The sequence below is a fragment of the Eptesicus fuscus genome, chromosome 17, assembly GCF_027574615.1.
Source record: "Eptesicus fuscus isolate TK198812 chromosome 17, DD_ASM_mEF_20220401, whole genome shotgun sequence".
NCBI classification, from domain to species: Eukaryota; Metazoa; Chordata; class Mammalia; order Chiroptera; family Vespertilionidae; genus Eptesicus; species Eptesicus fuscus.
In genome coordinates, this window is record NC_072489.1 from 44,932,635 (window position 1) to 44,953,288 (window position 20,654).

At 49.9% G+C, this 20,654-nt stretch overlaps 2 protein-coding genes across 2 annotated transcripts in view; one reads left to right on the forward strand and one right to left on the reverse strand.

Annotated features, from left to right (window-relative positions):
* PDCD11 (programmed cell death 11) overlaps window positions 1-15,409 on the forward strand; it is a 39,006-nt gene extending 23,597 nt beyond the window's left edge. Inside the window, exons 20-36 of the mRNA XM_028149378.2 lie at window positions 522-1,063; window positions 1,964-2,026; window positions 3,695-3,803; window positions 5,131-5,220; window positions 5,413-5,515; window positions 5,939-6,116; window positions 7,925-7,981; window positions 9,088-9,210; window positions 9,995-10,117; window positions 10,527-10,833; window positions 11,056-11,172; window positions 11,827-11,976; window positions 12,179-12,429; window positions 13,085-13,253; window positions 13,591-13,744; window positions 14,135-14,300; window positions 15,049-15,409. Of these exons, the coding sequence (XP_028005179.2) occupies window positions 522-1,063; window positions 1,964-2,026; window positions 3,695-3,803; window positions 5,131-5,220; window positions 5,413-5,515; window positions 5,939-6,116; window positions 7,925-7,981; window positions 9,088-9,210; window positions 9,995-10,117; window positions 10,527-10,833; window positions 11,056-11,172; window positions 11,827-11,976; window positions 12,179-12,429; window positions 13,085-13,253; window positions 13,591-13,744; window positions 14,135-14,300; window positions 15,049-15,220 (2,874 nt within the window). The 3' untranslated portion in view covers window positions 15,221-15,409. The remainder of the gene's footprint in view (window positions 1-521; window positions 1,064-1,963; window positions 2,027-3,694; window positions 3,804-5,130; window positions 5,221-5,412; window positions 5,516-5,938; window positions 6,117-7,924; window positions 7,982-9,087; window positions 9,211-9,994; window positions 10,118-10,526; window positions 10,834-11,055; window positions 11,173-11,826; window positions 11,977-12,178; window positions 12,430-13,084; window positions 13,254-13,590; window positions 13,745-14,134; window positions 14,301-15,048) is intronic.
* A 1,242-nt stretch (window positions 15,410-16,651) lies between these two features.
* On the reverse strand, window positions 16,652-20,654 carry CALHM2 (calcium homeostasis modulator family member 2). The gene is made up of 3 exons (XM_054728998.1): window positions 20,596-20,654; window positions 18,989-19,704; window positions 16,652-17,602 (listed from the first exon to the last, which is right to left on the reverse strand). Exons 2-3 carry the CDS (start codon window positions 19,541-19,543, stop codon window positions 17,186-17,188), a joined length of 972 nt encoding a protein of 323 aa, XP_054584973.1. The 5' UTR covers window positions 19,544-19,704; window positions 20,596-20,654; the 3' UTR covers window positions 16,652-17,185.

A 20,654-nucleotide genomic window follows, 5' to 3' on the forward strand; every position in this document is an offset into this window, starting at 1 on the left:
CAGAGAATTACATACGTATAATCCTTAACCTCTAGTTGCTTGTAAGTTTGAGACTTTGAGAGACAAAGAGAAATAGAAAACAATACTAATCCCTCAGTAAGTGTTCTTGCAGGTCCTTGTTCCATTTTATCGTCCAAGTGAAGCTGGGGCACTTGGATGCACAGTTTGGACATGAGCACAGTTTGGAGTTGGGGGCAAGATAGACTGAATGGCTTGCACATAGTAAGCTCTCAGGAGTGACTCTATTTGTTGAGTGAAAGAGTAAGAAATTGGGGGAGAGCTGTAGAACTAAGAGAGTCAGGAGCCAGTGTCTTAAAGCTGGAGAACGAGTAGAAGTCACCTGGCTGATTCCACTAGTTCTAGGGTAAAACAGAAGCTAACTCCTGGTGCTTCTGATCTGGCCTTGGGTCCCTGGACTCCAGGCTTTTCCCAATCCCACCCACTGTATTATAGTCCAGGGGGTGATGAACGGTCCTGTGCTCTGTAAGAAGTGGAAATGGGGGGTTTCCTCTGTTTTCCAGCTGAAGAAAGGCAGTGAACACCAGGCGATTGTGCAGCACTTGGAGGAGTCCTTTGCCGTCGCTTCCTTGGTCGAGACTGGCCACCTGGCAGCTTTCTCTCTGACCTCTCATCTCAATGACACATTCCGCTTTGACTCGGAGAAGTTGCAAGTGGGACAAGGTGTCTCCCTAACTCTCAAGACTACGGAACCCGGAGTGACTGGCCTTCTTTTGGCTGTGGAGGGACCAGCTGCTAAGAGGACAATGAGACAGACCCGGAAGGACTCTGAGACGGTCGACGAGGATGATGAAGGGGATGCGTCAATGGTTGTTGGGACTAAAAAGAAGCACACCCTCTCCATTGGGGACATGGTCACAGGGACTGTCAAGTCCATTAAGCCCACCCATGTGGTTGTGACTCTGGAAAATGGCATCATTGGCTGTATCCATGCCTCCCACATTCTAGATGATGTTCCAGAGGGCACATCTCCTACTGCCAAGCTGAAGGTTGGGAAGAAGGTCACTGCCCGAGTGATTGGAGGGCGAGACGTGAAGACATCCAAGTATGGAGGCTTTGGGGGATGAGCGGTTTTGGGGGAAGATTGTAATTGTGGGAGAAGAAATGGGAACTGAGGCAGGTTTCCAAAAGTTGCACAGTAATCAGATTTTCCTTTTTCAGTTAACAAAAACATTCACCAAAGAATCCTTTTATATGTCTTTTAAAAATTTTAATGGTATAGTGGTCAGGAGCATTGGTCTAGAGTCAGATCTAGTTTCAGACTTGCCATTTAAGATTGTTTGACCAGGAGATAAGTAGTTACTTCACTCTCTGAGTTTTATTTTCTTAATTTGTAAAGTGAGAGTAAGGGTAGTGACTACCTTGTAAGGATGTTGTGAAGACTGAGAGAGCAGCCAGTATGTATTGTGCCTAGCAGGCTGCCTGACACATTGTTACTGCCCAGGATACATCAGCAGTTATTATAACTCATCCCGCCCTGCATACTTTAGCTATATTCATTTACTTTAAATCTTGTTACAATATGTTATTGTAGCAGAAATCCTTGCTATAATAAGGACAGCAAAAAAAGACTTCAACTTCTAGCCAATAACTTGCATAGTAATTTCAGTAACTAACTGTGGAATCTTTACTAAGCCATTTATTCTCTCTAGACCTTAATTTCCTAATTTTCAGAATGAAGGAGTTGGAGTAGATGATCTATAAGGAAAATGCTTTTCAGGGTTTCATATGACAATCCTAAAAGATCAGATGAGCTAGCTCCTTAACATGTACTGCACAGGATGAGAATGGGACCCTACAAGCCCAACCCATCACCAATGGGTGGTGTGACAGTGGAACAGGTGGTTTTTAAAGCTTGGCTTGGTGGGGAGTAGAGAGAAACTGATCTTCAGAGTATGATGTTACAGAGAAAAGAGAAATGATTTGACCTTATTTGTATTCCCAGGTTTCTCCCAATAAGTCATCCCAGATTTATCCGAACCATCCCGGAGCTGAGTGTACGGCCAAGGTGAGGGGAACCAGTAGCACGGTCTCCTGGAAAGAGCTCTGGGCCTTGGAAATAGGAACCCAAGTTCTAGGGTTGATTGTGATGTGACTGACTTTGCCTCTCTATCCAGGTTGACTTACTCTCTAGTAAGGATATTTGGCTCTCAGATAGCTATTTTGTGGGGTTAATTTGAAAATTAATGTAAAAACTGTATTCAGGCCTTAAGTATCATTTAAAGGCTTGATAGTGGTTCTGTTTGTAGGCATGTAACGAAAAGAAATAATTTTTGCTCTCAGCCCAATTCCCTAAATAAACAACACCTAGCCAAGAATATCTGTTCTCTGAGTGAAGACTACTGTTTGGTGACTGGATTCTACAGAGGGGTGTTCCAGGAGGGATTCAAGGTGGAGGAGAAGTCATAGTAGTTCCATGTAGTGGTGGGTGCAGTTTGTCTGGGATAATTTTTTCAGAGGATCTTAAGCAGTTTGATCCATGGGCCTATCTGCTTCTGCTTCCTCCATTAAAACAAAACCAAACCAAAACCCAGCCATTCAGAATCGATAGGCCATCAGTGAATGAAGCTAGGTTCATGGCTGTGCAAATGGCTCTGCGGAGTCAGCTCTGGGATCCATCCACATTGGAAGTCTTGTGTGCTTAGGGTAATTGTGGAAGGGACTCTTAAGTAACTCTCAGGGGTGAGGTTTGGTCCATGTCCTGAAATGATCAGAATAGAAGTGGAATATTTCTGAGAAGGCTTGTATCTGAGATAGGTAAATATTCCTAATTGAGTTCCGAATGCTAACAACACTCTTAGAACTTCAAAGTAAGCCCTTTACTTACAGAGCATTGAGATTTGGTAGAGTACATAATTCCTATTTGTTTAATATCTGGTTTCATACACACACACACACACACACACACACATTTTTATTGATTTCAGAGAGGAAGGGAGAGGGAGAGAGGGAGAAAAACAACAATGATGAGAGAGAATCATTGATCGGCTGCCTCCTACACGCCCCACACTGGGTATCGAGCTCGCAACCTGGGCATGTGCCCTTGGCCAGAATTAAGCCTGGGACCTTTCAGTCCACAGGTCAACGCTCTATCCACTGAGCCAAACTGGCTAGGGCGTTCTATGACTCCTTTGAAGTAAATTGTGGACTGATAACTTTCAGACCACATCTTCCTGTTGCTCTTCTGAGAAGAAAGAGAATCAGGAAAATGATAATGGCAAGGTAGCATAGGGGACAAAGCCCTGGATTTTTGAGTCAGAGCCTGACTTCACCTCCTGCTTCAGTAGCATAAAATGAGTTTAATAATATCTACCCTGCCTCATTCACACGTGAGAGTGTTGTCACATTCAGTGAGAGCTTATTTGTGGAAGCAGTTCTGCTAAATATAAAGCAATAGCTAAAGTATTAAGAAAGAAGTAAAATACTTTTGTTTCCTAAAATTATGAAGATTATTGTAGGTTACCTACTCTATTAGCTTGTTCACGCCTGTGTGAGTGAAATGGAAAAGATTAGCTGTCATGCAGGTATTGTGAACCGTCCCCTGTAAGGAGAGAAATGGGGGCGTGGAGGCTGTGTATGAGTTGGGGTAATCCTACATAATCTGTCCATGGCCAGTTGGGGGAGGTGTTTTTAAACCAGGTTTGGTTTACTCTTTCCATTGCCTTTCTGCAAACAGTGTGCTGGAGAAGGATGACCACACTGCTCTCAACACTCACTCCGATAGCCCTTTGGAGAAGATTAAACAGTACCAGGCTGGTCAGACCGTGACTTGCTTCTTGAAGAAGGTGAGTAGTGCATGCCTTGCAATGTGATGCCATCCTTTTCTCAGAAGAAACGGAGAAGCTGGAGACGGGCCATTAGCACTAGGCTTTGCTTCTGTGTTTGCTACCGTGGTGGTTCATGGGAGATGATAGGCCTTGGTCCTGGAAAACTTTCTGGTCTAATCGAGGAGCTAAATTTACAGCTTATGAAACAACAGTTTAACATGTTTATAGATTAATTATACAAAATGGAAAGAAAAATACATGATAGAGCAAGGTTTAAAATGAATGCAATATTGGACTTTAGATTCTGGCCTTTTGTAAAGCAGATGTGATGCAATTGGGTGAGAGATTGGGTGTTCTAACCCCATGTGGAGCGGGAGTTCAAAAAAGGAGAGAGATCAGTGAGAATTATTATACTGGTTGGGATATATCAGAGAGAAAGGTAGACTGGGCTTGACCTTGAGGAACAGCTTCTTCATTGTTGCCAGATTCTTCTTCTAGAAGTATCTATCTGAGCATATCCCTGGTGCTTGATCCCTTTCTTTGTCTGTTGTAGGCATTCATAAACCCCAAATGCCTTAAGGCTCTTCACAATCTGATCTCACCAATCTGGTGTACCAGTCTCATTGAAAACCTCCTCTATCTTTTTCCCTTCTTATCTTTATTTGTATTCTATACCTAGAGTGCCCTCCATTCCTATTGCCTGTAATCCTTCAGACTCCAGCACAGATAACCCTCCCTTTTTACTGATTCTCCCATAGCATATTGTACTTCCTTCATGATGCTTGCTGCTCTAGTTATTTGCATACTCACGTGACTTATTCTCTGTAGACTGTCATCTCCTTGAAGGCAGGGCCTGGCTTTGATTTATCACTATCATGCCCTGTGCATAATGGCTGCTTTATAGATGTTTTGTTAGATTGACTCGAACATTGGGATGTGTGTGTAGGGTAGAAGACTGTGTAAATAGTAAAGGATCAAGATCTAAACTGGTCGAAGCTGCTTAATAGTCACTGGGCTCAACTGAGCTCCGTGGAGGCTGCAGAGGTCAGGCGGGTTGGTCCTGATGCTTGAGAGCCTCTCCAGGGTCTTTTTTGCTGAGCACCAGGAGGGAAGCACATCCTGCTGGGCTGGCGCAGGCTCTGAGCTAGACTCGGAGTGAAACCTATGAGACGTGGAAGTTGGGCAGGGGCAATGAGATGTAGGAGTGGATTTCTGTCCTTTGGAACAATGTAGGATCAGAGTCCTTTCAACCTTGTGATTTTAGGAGATGATATTTTAATGAAGGTTAAAGAAGAAATGCTTGTATTTGTTTCATTCCATTTCTCCTCCTGTTTTTCCTCCTCAGTACAACGTGATTAAGAAATGGCTTGAGGTGGAGATTGCTCCAGACATCCGGGGAAGAATTCCCATGTTGCTCATTTCTCTTAGCTTTAAGGTCAGTGTGCTCGAGATCCCTGGAGAGATCCTCCGGCTCCTTAAGCTTGGCTCAGTGTCTGCTGTGTGTTCATAGTAGGTACAAAGAACTGTGTACTTATTCAAGGATTGCTATGGAGACTTAAATGCTATGTGGTTTGGACAAATGATAGACCTTTCTTCAAACATCAGAGGAGTTTTCTTCTCCTTCCAGGTTCTGAAACATCCAGATAAGAAGTTCCAAATTGGCCAGGCCCTGAAGGCCACCGTGGTTGGTCCTGATTCCTCGAAGGCCTTCTTGTGTCTCTCACTCATAGGTGTGGTGATGAAATGGTACCTGGTCAGGAAGGGAGGGGGTGGAAAGGAATGGGAAGGGGTCTTCTGTTATTGCCCAGGTTGAAGGATGCCTTGGTAATAGAGTTCTCAGAAAGCTTAGTGTGCTTGGTCCCTTCTTGTAAATACTTTCCTGGAGTTTTACTCTCTGGCCTGTGTTACTCCACTGCTGTCTGAGTCACCTTTACCTACACAGTTGGTTTTATTAGGTCTCAGAAAGGGTTGTCTACTACATAGCCCTGGGTCCCTGACTACATGGCATGCAATCTGGGTCTTCATGATCTGGTCCTTTCAGTCTAGAAAGCCTAAGTCTGGGTAGCTTCCTCCTCAGCTGGTGGTTGGTGAGCATTCCACCTTCTTTCTTGGCTCATTTCCTCTTCCCTGAATCAGGTTCGTTCTCCCTCCAGGTCCTCACAAGCTTGAGAAGGGGGAAGTGGCCATGGGCCGCGTGGTGAAGGTGACCCCCAACAAGGGGCTGACTGTCTCCTTCCCCTTCGGGAGGACTGGAAGAGTCAGCATATTTCACGTGAGTGACTCCTACTCAGAGGCGCCCCTGGAAGACTTCGCCCCCCAGAAGATTGTCAGGTAGGCTGGCTCCGTTTTCTTCCTCTTTTCAGCTATTTGTGGGATTGTGGTGTTCGTTTTTTAATTATAGATGTAATACATGATTATGTACCAGAAAAAAATTGAATAGAAAATGAAAAGTTATGTGGCTTCTCTTTTCTCTGCAACTTTTCACCATTATGTATTTTGGTCTTTGTCTTTCAAGTCTTTAACACATATATAGGTATAATTGCCCTTTATATAATAAAATTTTATTTATATACTGTTCTGCAACTTGCTTTTTTTCTCATAGCAGCTTATCATGGGTATTTTTCTTTTCTCATGCTAATATGTCTAAATCAACCTTGTTCTTATTTTTAACATGTTTTTAGTATTCTGTCATGTGTTTTTTGTCATAATTTATTTTAAAATTTTCCTGCTGATGAACGATAATGTTGAAGTAAATATCTTTGCATATTTTTCAATGCTGGTGTAAGTATATCTGTGAAATAAATCCCTAGAAGTAAAATTGGTCAAACGATGTTATATATTTTGCCAAAGTGCCCTTCAAAAGGACTGTGTCAGTTTATATCCCCATTTATACTAAATACAACTGCTCTTTCTCGTCTCAAGCCACCAGCCCCTGCCTGACTTCTCAACCATTGATCAGAGCTGAACAGCACAAAAATGTCCAAGGCCTGGGAGGACAAAAGGGAGAGAGAAATCCCGGATCATCTCTGCTTTCTGTCTCTGAAGGCTTACAAAATGGGGGTGTGAGCTTCAGCAAAATATTTATTTTAAATAGGTTTATTTATAGCCAAAGCTAAATGGATTTATTTAGTAACATTCAGTTGTAATTCCTCCATTCGTCAAATGTGGATAGTAAATTAATTACCTAAAGGGAGACGATCCCTCCAGGTCCTTTCCTGCCTTAGGGGTTATGATGCCGTGTTATAAAAGGCAGACGCCTGTCATAAGGAAAATGTGGACTGTACTGTTGCTGAGATCCTTTCTACTGCTAAGATTCTAGACTTTGTGACTTCAGGCTACTAATTGCCTTTTATGTTTTTGGGTCTTTTTTTGTTAATCCTCACCCAAGCATATTTTTCCATTAATTTTTAGAGAGAGTGGAAGGGAGGGGGAGAGACAGAGAGAGAGAAACATTGACGTGAGAGGCACATCGATTGGTTGCCTCTCACACATGCCCTGACCAGGGCCGGGGACTGAGTGCAACCGAGGTTTGTGCCCTAGACCGGAATCGAATCTGGGACTCTTCATTCCACGGCCGACGCTCTGTCCACTGAGCCAGACTGGCTGGAGCTAATTGCCATTTTAAATGAAATATGTTTGGAAACCCAACCAAAGAGGAAAGCCTGCTTACCTCCTGGAAGCCTCCCCAGCTCCGACCTTCCTGCTTGGCTGCCCTGAGTCTGCATAGTCCTAGGTCATCCCCTCGTCGCAGTTTCCTGTTGCTGCCATCTCTTCACTGAGTCACACACTCCCAGGACCTGACAAAGGGCTGGTCTCATCTCCTAAATACTCGCTATAAGACTGCGTCTGCCAGAGGGCTTGCGTGTCTCCTCTTGTTTTCTTCTCTCACGCCTTTTTGGGTAAGAAGAGGGGATAGTGTTATTTTTTACCTGACAGACTAGGAAACTGAGGCTCAGAGAAGTGACAGAACTTGTCCGGCGTCCCTCCGCAGGTTTTCAGCAGAAGGAAGCACAGAGCCCAGGCCTCCTGTCTCCTCGCTCTTGCCTGTTAGTCAGCCTGTGCAGGGGACACTGGGGCCCTTTGCTGTCTCCTGAGACGCTCAGATGTCAGTATTTCCTTCTCGTTTGCTCTCATTCCAGGTGTTATGTCCTGTCCACTGCAGACGAGGTATTGACTTTGTCGCTGCGATCGTCCAGGTGGGTTTCTGTGTTCTTGGGACAAGAGCAGGAGGACCCACTTAGAGCACTGAAGAGGGCCCCATGGATCTGACCTAACCTTTGGGCTTCCCACTTTCTTCTCTGATCGTCCACTGGATAACTTGCCCTGTTCTTACCCAGAAAAGCCGAGCCCATTCAGATTGCTAGAAGGACCTGTTTGCTAGGCTCTTGTTTCCCAGGGAAGGGTTCACACGTCCACATGTGGGTATTAAGGCCGCCAGATGGTAGCCCTGGTGAGGGAGATGACTTAGCCCCCAGGATTCCAGAGAAGTGAGTGTGTCATGAAGTGGATTGGCCTGAGGTCAGCTTGCTCCATGATTAGAAATGGATGTTGATAAGGCCGAGGCTTTAGGTTTGAGGCTTGGTCCGCCTCTCCCTGTGTCAGCCAGCTCACAGCCACGTGTCCCTGGCTAACAGGACTTCAGGAGAGAGGAGGGCTATGCCCTGTGTCAGCGATTTTCAATCGGTGTGCTGCAAGAAATTTTAAGACGTGCAATACCTGACCAGTCAGGGGCACTGGCCTCTTTTCCCTTAGATTGTCAATTTAAAAATGACAGTAGCCAACACAATAAATAGCTGTCTTCTGTGAATGGATCAAAATCATACCTCTTTTTTTTTTTTCAAATCAGCAAAAAACCATATTTTTTAGTGTGCCACAGAATTTTAGTAATTAGTTTATGTGTGCCGTGAGATGAAAAGGGCTGAAAATCACTGCTCTATATCTTATTGGACTTATTGGCAGGTCCAGAGTCATATTCTTTTTTTTTTTTCTAAAATATTTTACTGATTTTCTACAGAGAGGAAGGGAGAGGGATAGAGTCAGAAACATAGATGGGAGAGAAACATCGATCAGCTGCCTCCTGCACACCCCTACTGGGGATGTGCCCGCAACCAAGGTACATGCCCTTGACCGGAATCGAACCTGGGACCCTTCAGTCCGCAGGCCGATGCTCTATCCACTGAGCCAAACTGGTTAGGGCCAGAGTCATATTCTTTTTACATATAAAGTTTGTATCCCAGGTGAGGGGGGAGGATGGAGGAAAGGGGATTAGAGGTATGTGTATGTAAGCCTTTTACTCCTTTAGGACAAACCCAGAGACGAAAAGCAAAGTACCGGATCCCGAGATTAACTCCACCCAGGACATTCAGGAGGGGCAGCTCCTGAGGGGCTACGTGAAGTCCGTGCAGCCACACGGCGTGCTCCTTGGGTGAGTGAAGGGGAGCCTGGGGCGTGGCCAGGCCAGTGCCCTCCCCGGGCCTGTTCTGGCCTGCAGTCTGCTGCATTCCTCGTCGCCTTCTCTGAAGGGAATATGAAGGAGGAGATTCTATTTATTTTTTTAAATATATTCTTATTGATTTCAGAGAAGGAGGAAGGGGGAGAGAGAGATAGAAACATCAATAATGAGAGAGAATCATTGATCAGCTGCCCCCTGCATGCCCCACACTGGGGATCGAGTCCACAACCCGGTCATGTGCCCTGACCGGGAATTGAACCATGACCTCCTGGTTTATAGGTTGACGTTCAACCACAGAGCCTTGCCAGCCAGGCTCCATCAGTCTTTTAAATTCCAAGTTTTTTTTTTACTTAAAAAAAAGTTTTGACTTATTGTTATTTGTTTTGGACAAAGCATATGGCGTGTCAGTTTTAAATACATGCAGATTCTCTTTGACTTAGTGTTTGATCACTATTTGTCAATATTCTTTGAAATCATATAATGTTCACAACCACCAGCTATTGCAGCCTTCTCTGCTGTTACGTTTCCTCATTCTCTTCTTGTCTTTCTATACATTATGATGCCCTGGTGTGGGGTGAAAAGTACCCTGCGATCACATGTTCATTGTGCTTGATCATTTTTTCCAGTTTACAAAGCCCTCTGTATCCTTTTGAATGCCAGGAACTTATGTCTGTCATAAATCCTGGTCACAGCTTGGGTGGCTGGGACTCTGGTTGTTGTATTTGTGACCAGAGGACCCTCGTCTCTCTTCTGTCAGCCTTGGCCCCTCAGTTGTGGGATTGGCCCAGTACCCACGTGTCTCCCAGGACAGCCCATCCGAGAAAGCCCTTTATGAGAGATACCTCCCCGAAGGGAAGCTGCTCACAGCCAAGGTCCTAAGGTAGGTGCCTTCTTCCCTCCCCACCCACCTCAGCCCTTTCTCTGGGAGGAGATCTGAGTAAACTTTGACAGGACGGCTTGAGTAGTGGTGGGTGCAATGTTCCGATGAGCGAAGCCCCTTCGTCTGGAACTTTCTCCCTCTGCTCTTAAAAGCAGATGTGGAGACATTTCTCTGCAGAGGCACCTATTGTTGGGGACAAAGTAGGAGAACATCACAGCTGCCTCCTGTATTTTACTACCAAGCCTGGGAAACATGCAAATCGTTCCTAACCATACTAAATGGATTGCAAGATGGTGGGGCAGGGCCCAGAAAACTGTGGGTCGATGAGGAGAGGAAGGCCTGGCTGCCTGCTGTGCCGTGTGCTCTCCTGTTGCCTTCACTGTCCGCCCTCCCTCTCTTCCTGTCGCAGCGTGGACCACCAGAAGAACCTGGTTGAGCTGTCGTTCCTCCCCAGCGACACTGGGAAGCCGGACGTGTTTTCTGCCTCCCCAGGACTGTCACCTCTAAAGCAAGGGGAGAAGCAAATAGAGGTAGAGGAGAGAGACCACAAAGGAAAAGAAGAGAAGGAGAAGAAGAAGAACCAGAAAAGGAAGAAGAAGAGGAACCAGAAGGGGCAGGAGGAGGCCCAGCTGCCTAGCAAAGAGAAGAAAGAGCCCCAGAAACCACACGCAGAGAAGCAGGGCAAGCGGCCACATCTGGAGTCTGCAAGTGAGCAGGTACGTCCCCAGGGAGGAGGGCCTCCCCACGAATGACAAGGAGAGCGATTCAGAGGCCAAGGGGCAGCTGCCTCGCCTTCTCTTGGACTCGGATTAGTGTGAGTTTGGAGGCTGGGCACTGGGGGTGCCAGGAGGGGCGGGGGGGGGGGCATTGCCCAGGGCTGCCCAAGAGTGCTCATGGGCAAGGAGGGCGGTTCGGCATTTTCCTGCCTGTCGTCTCAGGAAAGGGCAAACAAGAAGCAGAAGAAAGCTGCTCCGGCCGAGGAGGAGGACAGTGGAGTTGAAGTGTATTATCGGGAAGGAGAAGAGGAGATGGAAGAGATCAGTGTGCTGCCCAAGGTGAGGGGAGGCTGCTCTGGGGAGGGGAGGCCTGGACTCCTGCCGAAGAGCTGGGCTCTTTTTGGCATCGTCCTCTTTCTTGTTTCCTGTAAGATATGAAGAGATGGGGCTGCTGGTTTCTTTAGTTGGTCATCAGCTCCCTGGGGACAGGGACCCTGCCTTACTCATAGGGTGTGTTGCATAAAATAAATTGTAATCAGATTAAATTCTGATTTATTAGGTGGGACTGAATTAGATTAGTGGGGTGAGTAGGTAAAGAGGCGGCATGGTGTTCCCGAGCCCGAGGTCCCCTCTGAAAAGTCAGAACAGCGCTACCTGAACTGAGGACGGTGTGGCGGGCTTCCCAGACTTCAGGTGTCAGGGCCCTGCCACCCTCAGAACATCTATCGGATCTGCCCTAGCTTGGCTGTTATTTTATACAGGTGTTACTTTATGTGTGTGTGACACACATATATCTGCATACATACATTTAAAAATTTGTCACCCAAATGAATTTATTTGCAAAGAAAGTTTTTTGTCACTACTATAAATTTCCCGGGTAGATTGGGAGGAGGGCATATGGTGGGAGTCCTGTTCCTCCGGGCGAGATGGGGCTGGGGAACAGGGAGCAGCCTGAGCCGAGTGCCTTCCTCACACACCTCCGTGCTCCTCCAGGGGAAGCAGACCAGGCCAGCAGACGTGCCCCGGCTGCAGCTGTCTTCCGGCTTCATTTGGGACGTGGGGCTGGAATCTCTGACCCCGGCCTTGCCACCTCGAAGAGAGAGCTCAGACAGCGAGGAAGACGAGAAGCCACAGCAAACCACGGTGTTGTATTTTGCAGGGACCCCTTGGTGCCCATTTCCTGTGTCTGTCCTAGCCTGTGGGTGTCTCTTCTGGCAGGGAGGGGCGGTCTCCGGCTAGGGAGTATTTATAGAGCTTGGGGATTGCCCTGCCGACTCTTGGCTTCTATCACAGACCTGCCCAGGCTCTGAGGAGCTGATTACTCACTTGTTTTTGCCTTTCATAGCAAAAGAAGAAAAGCAAGAAGGAAAGGGAGCTGGAGAAGCAGAAGGCAGAGAAAGAGCTGTCCCGCATGGAGGAGGCGCTGATGGACCCTGGACGACAGCCAGAGTCAGCCGATGATTTTGACCGACTGGTGCTGAGCTCCCCCAACAGCTCCATCCTGTGGCTGCAGTACATGGCCTTCCACCTGCAGGCCACAGAGATCGAGAAGGCCCGGGCCGTGGCCGAGAGGGCTCTCAAGACCATCTCCTTCAGGTCTGGGCTGCTTTAGGGAGGGGCCTTTGGACAGGAAAGGCCTTGTCTCCCCAGGTTGCAGTCTGACAGCAATTGGAGTGGCTGCCACCTGGGGTGCCTGGACTCTCTCTCAGATGTGCTGTCTGTGAAATAGATCTGCTCATCTATAATTTATAGTCCTCTTCGCTGTTTACAAGAGTCTCTAACTTAAATAACGTGCCCAACTTGGAGCAGAAGTAGAGTAGGGAACACACCTGGGTGAAAACTCTGCGTGTGGCCATTTTCCAGGCAGAGAGTAGAGTGAGTGTCCTGAGGGCTGATGAAGAGGAGTGGTGATCCTTTACTTTCATTCTCTTAGTTTGGGGAGAGAAGCAGACCAGAGGTTCTGCTCCTTCCAGCTCAGACCTCAGGCCTGTTTGAGATTGGTAGGCTTCCTTCCTGGGAATGGAGTAGAGCCTCTGTCTGGGAGCCCCAGGCCCCGCAGTCAGGGTGGGGCTTCCTGCTGCTGCGAACTGCAGTGGGACAGGGCCTCTCGGTGCCTGCGCTTGAGGGTGGGAGCTGAGGACATGGTTGGAGCCTGGGGAGGAGGATAGTTCCGGTTGACATCCCCGGAGTGGAGTGAAGGGCTCTTTGGGCTGAGGTGATGGAGCTCAGACACTGACTGCTCTCCCTCCAGAGAGGAGCAGGAGAAGCTGAACGTGTGGGTGGCACTGCTGAACCTCGAGAACATGTACGGCTCTCAGGAGTCACTGACCAAGGTCTTCGAGCGGGCTGTGCAATACAATGAGCCTCTCAAGGTCTTTCTCCAGCTGGCTGACATCTACACCAAGTCAGAGAAGTTCCAGGTAGGAGTCTGGGCCTGGTGGCCTGCTGCCAGAGGGGCCCCAGCCACTCAGAACCTGTCCCCTGGGCTTCACGGAGGCAGCAGGGAAGAATCCCCATGTCCTGGATCCTGTTCTAGTCTTAGGACCTCTGTGTGCCATAGGATTAGTAGGGAGAGCTCCATCTTGTCAGGCCTCCTCATCTCTGGGGGCCTGCGCTCCCCTCAGTAGCCAGAATTGGGCCTGCATAGCAGTTGGCGTCTGTGAGCCCAAGCCTGGCTTCTCACAGGCGGAGCTGCCTGTCTTTATTGTTGCCCCCTCTGTCGCATCACCTCCCCAGCTTGCCTGGTCTTTCCCACAGGAAGCCGGTGAACTCTACAACCGGATGCTGAAGCGTTTCCGGCAGGAGAAAGCTGTCTGGGTCAAATATGGGGCCTTCCTTCTGCGGAGGGGCCAGGCTGGGGCCAGTCACCGTGTGATGCAGCGAGCCCTCGAGTGCCTGCCTCAGAAAGAGCGTGAGTGCCTAACCCCACTTTCGGCCCGATTCCTGAGCACATGGGGCTCACCCACATCCGGGCACAGGGGTTATGGGTCCCCTCATCTGAGGGTGGTGGCAGGAAGCCTCGTGGTGGTTACATAGCCGTATGTCTCATGCACGTAATGCGTGTTGCAGTTAGCACTAATTCTGTTGCCCTGGCCCCCGGAGAGTAGGGTGTCTGCGGTGGGAGTCATAGGTCAGTGCCCATCTGTGTATATGGCCCTAATCTACCCCACTGTCCCTCTTGTCACTACCTGTGTCTTGGGACACGAGCAGGGAGTCAGGAGTCAGGCTCCGTCCCTGTGGTACGTTGTGTTGTGGTGCGGGCTCTGCCTGCTTTGTGTGTCTGAGTGTCCTCTCCCTGCAGACGTGGATGTGATCTCCAAGTTCGCCCAGCTGGAGTTCCAGCTGGGGGATGCAGAGCGGGCCAAGGCTATTTTTGAGAACACACTGAGCACCTACCCAAAGCGCACGGATGTCTGGTCAGTCTACATCGACATGACCATCAAGCATGGCAGCCAGAAGGAAGTCCGGTGAGAGGGGCAGACAGACCGGGGCTGAAATCCCTGTGGGGGTTGGGGACATAGGCCAAGCAGATGACTTTAGCAACCACAGCAGCTCCAGCATCCCCTGTTGTCTTACTTTATCTGGAAAAAACAGCTTTGACATGCCACGTCAGGTCCTATGGCATTCACTTTTCCAGCTTCTTTTTCTGCCTCGGGCCAGCCTCTGGTCAGTATCTGGAACCCTGGGTGGGTGGGAGATAGGCTGGCCACTGGCCTGGGGTCCGGAGACTTGGGTTTCCCTCATACTTAACACTGCCTGACTCTCATTGTAGAGAATGTTCACAGGCATAATCTCACTGTTGTCCGCCAGCATCCCCACAGGCAGGGAGGGTTAGAGATGGGTAGACTGAGCTCCAGAAAGAACTAGTGCCTCCCCTCAGCCCGTCAGTGAGTTTGAAGCAGAGCTTTTCTCACAGATGCATGTCTCCTGTGTGTTCCCTCCCGGTAGCTTTGTCCTAACTTACTGTGTGACTTTAGGCCAGTAAGTCCTTTAACATCTCTGGGTGTCTATCTGCTCACCTGGATGGGAAGGGTGGTGTTCTCTCACTCTCCCAGTGGACATGATGGGAGTGGATGATGGGAGTAAAAATGAAGCTAGAAGTGGGAATGCTGGGTGACGGGGCCTGCTCCAGAGCCTGAGAGCGAGTGGGGAGGGTTAGCCAGGAGTCGTGTGGCGGGGACTGAGAGGCAAATGCTGCCCTGCTCTTCCTCACAGGGACATCTTCGAGCGCGTCATCCACCTGAGTCTGGCCCCCAAGCGAATGAAATTCTTCTTCAAGCGCTACCTGGACTATGAGAAGCAGCACGGCACCGAGAAGGACGTGCAGGCAGTGAAGGCGAAGGCCCTGGACTATGTGGAGGCTAAGAGCTCCGCGTTGGAGGACTAGCTGCAGGCTGGCTCCCGACAGCCCCTGCAGCAGGGCCCAGCCCAGCCAAACTCAGGCTCCGGCAGTTGACAGCTGTGTTGCCTGAGGACTCTATTTATGTGCTGCTTTTTCTGCAGCAACTTTGGGACAATCCTGTTAGGATAAAAAGGCATTTCATATAAATTCCTTTTTGTTACTTTGTTTCAAGTACCAATTTCATGTCTCTCCTTTTCTGAGACTGCCCAGGTTTCTCCATGGGAGTTCCCGGGAGCAGGAGTGGACCATCTTTGGCCCTGGCAGGCGCTTGGCATAGCCAGAGGGGTCAACAGGGTCCAGGAAGTAGGCCCCTCCTTTAGATCCGGGAGTCTCTGGGCATTCTCTTAGCCTCAGCTCAGCCTTGTACCCTTTTGTGGAGGTTGCGAGTTGGGACAGAAGGACAAAGATAGAGCCCAGGAAGGAAAATTGAGGCACTTGGGCAGCTGAGAGGAAAGCCACCTGGTGATGTCTCCTCAGCCCACCAGGGCCAGGTGACCCAGCCTCTCCAAATGGGTGTCTCATTGTGAAATGGGGCTAAAAAGCCCTACCTTGCAGGGTTTTGTGGATGAAATGAGAGCATGTATGTCACGTGCTGCCTGGCAGGTAGGAGTCTCAGTGAGGACCTACACTGGCGTGCTGTGTGGCTTTGGGGAGAGCCCCCTTCTAGCTCCTCTGGGGAGAACGATTAATGGGCGGAGGGTATTGATTGACTTGATGGTTATTCTTTAAGTCCTGAGGGAGAGGCGATGTGATGGGCCCAGGCCTCCTTCATAAAATCCCCAGAAAGACAGTCTCTCTGCATCATTTGATAAGTAATGATCCAGAGATCTTGGAGGCCAGCACAGACCCAGCTAGTTGTTGAAGCCAGTTCTTTTTTGGCTTGGTCTTGAGAGAATCATTTTCTTTGGCAGAGTTTTAAATGTCCCGAGAGCTATGGAGCTTTTCCATGGGCAATGACTGAGTCATGTGCCAGGAAGCAGGGCCAGGACAAGGGAGGGCATCAAAGGTTTCAGGTGGTGGAGGCAATCGGGCAAGGTGTGTGGGAGGGAGGAGGAGCCAGGGCTGGCCTGGTTTTGGTTATTAGCACTGGGCTATGAGAGCTAGTCTTCCCTACTGAGTGCAGGATCTTCGGACCCAAGAAATTTAAGCTGAGTTTCCCTCTGGGGGAGACCAGGCTCTCTGTTTCTCCAGATCAAGTGAGATACCTGAGTCCAGCTGCTAAGAGGTCATCAGCCCCAGAGCTTTCCCTCCTGTGGGAGCACCTGCCCTCCCTCCTGTCCATTTGAGCCCTGCCCAGGGTCTCCCTGTCCCCTTCCCTCTCACAGGAGATGGGAGGGATTTAGGCCTGTCCCCATGATCACCGATCTGCTGTGGCATGGCCCATCCAATCACGTAGACAGCAAGCTAGTCCTTTATACTTAGAAAAGCTTTATAAAAAATGTAAATATATAAAATAAAGCCAGTGGCATGCATCGAAGGGCAGCTTCCCAGCTGAGCACCGCTGAGCTGGGTGTCCATAAGCAGTTAGACACAAATTAACCGCACAATATCCTATACAACGAGCCTACTGGCGGGTTTCACTGTCACCTCGCTGTGCTGGCCAGGGCTTCTCAGCCTTGGAGCCCATCAGTGGAAGGTCCTCCACAGCATAGTGAATAATTAAGGACCAGTTCTGAGTGCGAGTCTTCCCTCCCAAGCTGTTGACCAGGTGGCTGGTGGCAGTAGGAGAGGGGATTTCTTCAGGTCGGAGAGCCTTCCTGTCACGCTGACCACATTGTGCATTAGCTCTCTCCTCTGTACCCATTACTTTGTTTCTTTCTCTTGGTCTGTTTTCCCAAAAACCTAAGGCTAAAAGAAAAAAAAAAATCTTCTGATGCTGATGTGAGCAGACAGTGGGGTTCAGTGTTGGGCCAAGGATTGTCATTTGCAAAGAGTGTGGGAACAGGAACCTTAGGAGACCAGCAGGGCCATCTCCATGTTGTCCGGGGCTGTGCCGTTGCCTGGCAGCCCCTGGGCCCACTTGTGCAGGCGGCTGTAGAGTGGGAGGCCCTGGTTCTCACGGTACAAATAGACGCCAGTGATGGCGTTCCACTGCGGCCGCGGCTGTGTGCCTTCCACGGGGAACTTGGCTATCAGCTCCTCGTCATCCTGGTCGAGCGCCACGAAGCCGAAGAAGCGGCGCACGTTGTTGGCGGCCAGCACCCTGGAGTGCACCTCGGCGGTGCGCTGGAAGAGCTGCTCCTCGTTGTTGCGGTACTGCGTCCAGTAGGCCTCCTGGCGGTAGCTGAGCGGTGAGCAGTAATGCTTGAGGCACTTGGTCAGGAACACCAGGACGGCCACCACACCTATGAGCAGCCACCCAAAGAGCTGGCCAGAGAAGGGGCAGGGTGAGGAGGGGCAAGTTGCTGTCTGGACCCCCACCCACCCAGGCTGAGATAGGGGCTGGGCTGGGCTGAACCTGGGCCTCAGAACCCCCTGAGAACTGGCCCTCACTTCCCTGAATGAAGATTCTGCTTCTGTAAAGAAAGCAGGCCCTTCTGGCTAGGCTATAATTCCGCCGCTTTTTCCTCTCAAATTCACAGTTTCTGCATTTTCTGCTGCCATTTCTTTTCCTTTTTTAAAAAAAATTTTTTTTATTGATTTTAGAGAGGAAGAGAAAGGGAGAATGAAATAGGAACATCAATGATGAGAAAGTATCATCACTCAGCTGCCTCCTGCACGCCCCCTACTGGGGATTGAACCAGCAACCCAGGCATGTGCCCTGACCAGGAATCAAACTGTGACCTCTTGGTCCATAGGTCAATGCTCAACCACTGAGCCACACTGGCCGGGATCTGCTGCCATTTCTCTAGCCCCAAGGTTTACCCCTCCCTTATGTCATTTCAGCCCATCAAAATCCCGGTCAAACTGCCAGGCTCAGCCCAGATGCCACCTCTTGTCTTCCCTACCTCCCCCATGTCCTGGTCCTTACTCTCTGCCTTGTTTTGAAATTGCCCATGTTCTTGTCTCAAACACTCGCTTGGGTGTGAGCCTGTTTCCCCATTTGCTCCTCTAGAGAGGTCTGTGGGCTTTTGATCATCAAATTTTACTTCGATGTCTTTCATCTTCTTTGGTGCATTTCCAACCCTGCTTCTCTGTTTGTGTTTCTTACGTACCTGAGAGACCTTTGAAAGAATCTTCTGCTCTTCCCTGTCTGTTCCTCGCCCCCTGTTTCTCTAAGTTAATGCCTCCCTCCCGCTCAGTTTTTCTGTTTCTGCCCAGGTCTCTGCTCTTCTGTCCTCGAACCAACCTTCACTCCTTCAGAACTAAGCCAAGGCTGAGGCTAGGAGGGACTGCCATTTGTCAACAGTGCCTGAGGCTATTTCATTCCTGGGATAGGAACACTGGTCCCTGGAGCCAGCCACACCCCACTATCAGCTCATGGCCCATAGCAAATGTTTCATAGGCTTGCAGGATTTGTGCTCCCTCTGGCTGGAGTAAGGGGCTTAATCTATGACTGGGATCAAGGCTCAGTCTGAGCCAGAAGAACACTCCTTTAACACTTAAAACGTGTTTGTGACTGAATTGACCGTTGTCCCACCAGACACTAACCCATGGGGTTACCCAGCTCTGATACCTGGTGCTGATTAGTGCTTTGCTGGAGACCTTGGCCCCTGGGGACCAACTCCAGCTCTAGCACGAAGCCATCCCGACACCTCCCATCATCCACCCCCAAAGGAAGAAAGAAGGGGCGCTTCCCTCTGCACACCTTACCTGGGACTCATACTTGAGCCTGCGACTGACCTCCTCCCGGAAGCCTGACAGGTTGGCAGGACCCTCCCCGCAGGGGAACCTGGCCAGGATCTCGGTGGCATGGTCCCGCGGGAAGCCCTCTCCCCCCGCTGTGAGCGAGGAGGGGTCCACAAACTCGCTGAGAGCACAGACATAGGCCTCACCGCGCAGCAGGGAGATGACAGACCAGGTGATGGGGGCCACGGCCGCGCGGCCCAGGATGGAGCTCAGGAGGAGGAAGGTGGGGGCAGCCGAGCAGTTCTTGGTTCTCCGGTACTGGCACTCGGTAACGAGGTTCCAGGTGTGGTTGTTGAGGATGACGCCGATGATGAAGAGTGCTAGGGCGGGCACACCGATGGCCGTCAGCCCGTACAGGTAGTTTCTGGCTGGCGAGCAAGGGCAGTGGAAAGCCACCACAGAGAACAGCTCCTGACTGCCCACCGTGCCCAGTGCCACCAGCCCATTGAAAATCATCACGTCCTTGCTCTTGAAGAAAAGCGACAGAAAGCGGAAGTTCTCGGCGATCAGGGCTGCCATGGTGGGAGGTCAGCTGGAGGGCTGGCTGCAGGGGTGGAGACAGGTGGTGACAGGGGTCGATGGTGCCCGGTGAGACTAGCAGAGAGAGCAGGCAGGTGGGCACCTGAAGGCAGGGCACGGTCTTGTCATTTTATCACCTAGAGTGGCCGGCCTGGTACTCCCTGCGGAAGAGCAGATCACTGATAAACATTTGCCTCTGAAAATGGGGACAGAGGAGATCTTGTGCGTTCAGGCTGGTGAGAAGGGAAGGAGACTTGGGGAGCTCCAGGGCCTGGTGGGGATGATGGTCGCCACATTTCACTGAGCTCCTACTATGTGTCAGGTTGGTTACAGCCCTCGTTGCCCAGCATCATGATCCACACTGAGCTGTCATATCCCTCGTGTATAGAAGGTGGAGGCTCCTGAGGGTGAGCGGCTTAGCAGGGCCACATAAGTGGCTGAGATCACACCTCAGGTCTGTCTGCCTCCGACACTGAGGTTCATGTTGCTACTGCAAGATTCTCTCGAGGTAGGGGTTAGGACTGCCCTGTGGCCTTGGGGAATGTGGGACATTGACTGGCTTTCCCACTGGGATTCCAGGATGAGGGACCTAGGACTGTTTGGAGGGTGTGTCCTCAAAGGGGTATAAGAGCTGGGGTGAGTGTCCTGGTGGATAAGGGACTTGGACTTGACCCTGTGATGTGGGGCAGGTGGAGGAAGGTGGTAAGCCTGGTTCAGCATCCCTGGTGTCCGTAAGAACCTTTTCATCTTGGAGACCTCAGGCTCTGGACTGGTTTAGGACATCCTGACTCAGCACCCTTCATGCCTTTCCTCTGGGCCTCAGTGTCCTCACCCATGAAAAGAGCATAACTCATTCTGGTCCTTGCTCTCTGAGGAATGCTGGAGGGGAGGAAGGGCATACACCATGCCTGCTAAGTGTCCCATAGGACACTGTCCCTCCATCTTTCTCTAACTCTGTTGAGCCTACTGGGTGCTCCCAGAGGTGAGGCAGGGTGGGATGGTTCTCCTTCCTGCAAAGATCAGGCAACTAAGGTCTAAAGAGAATAAAATACCTTGCTTGGGGCCATTCAAATGTGCAGGTGCTCAGGCAGGACTTCTGACCACAACCTCA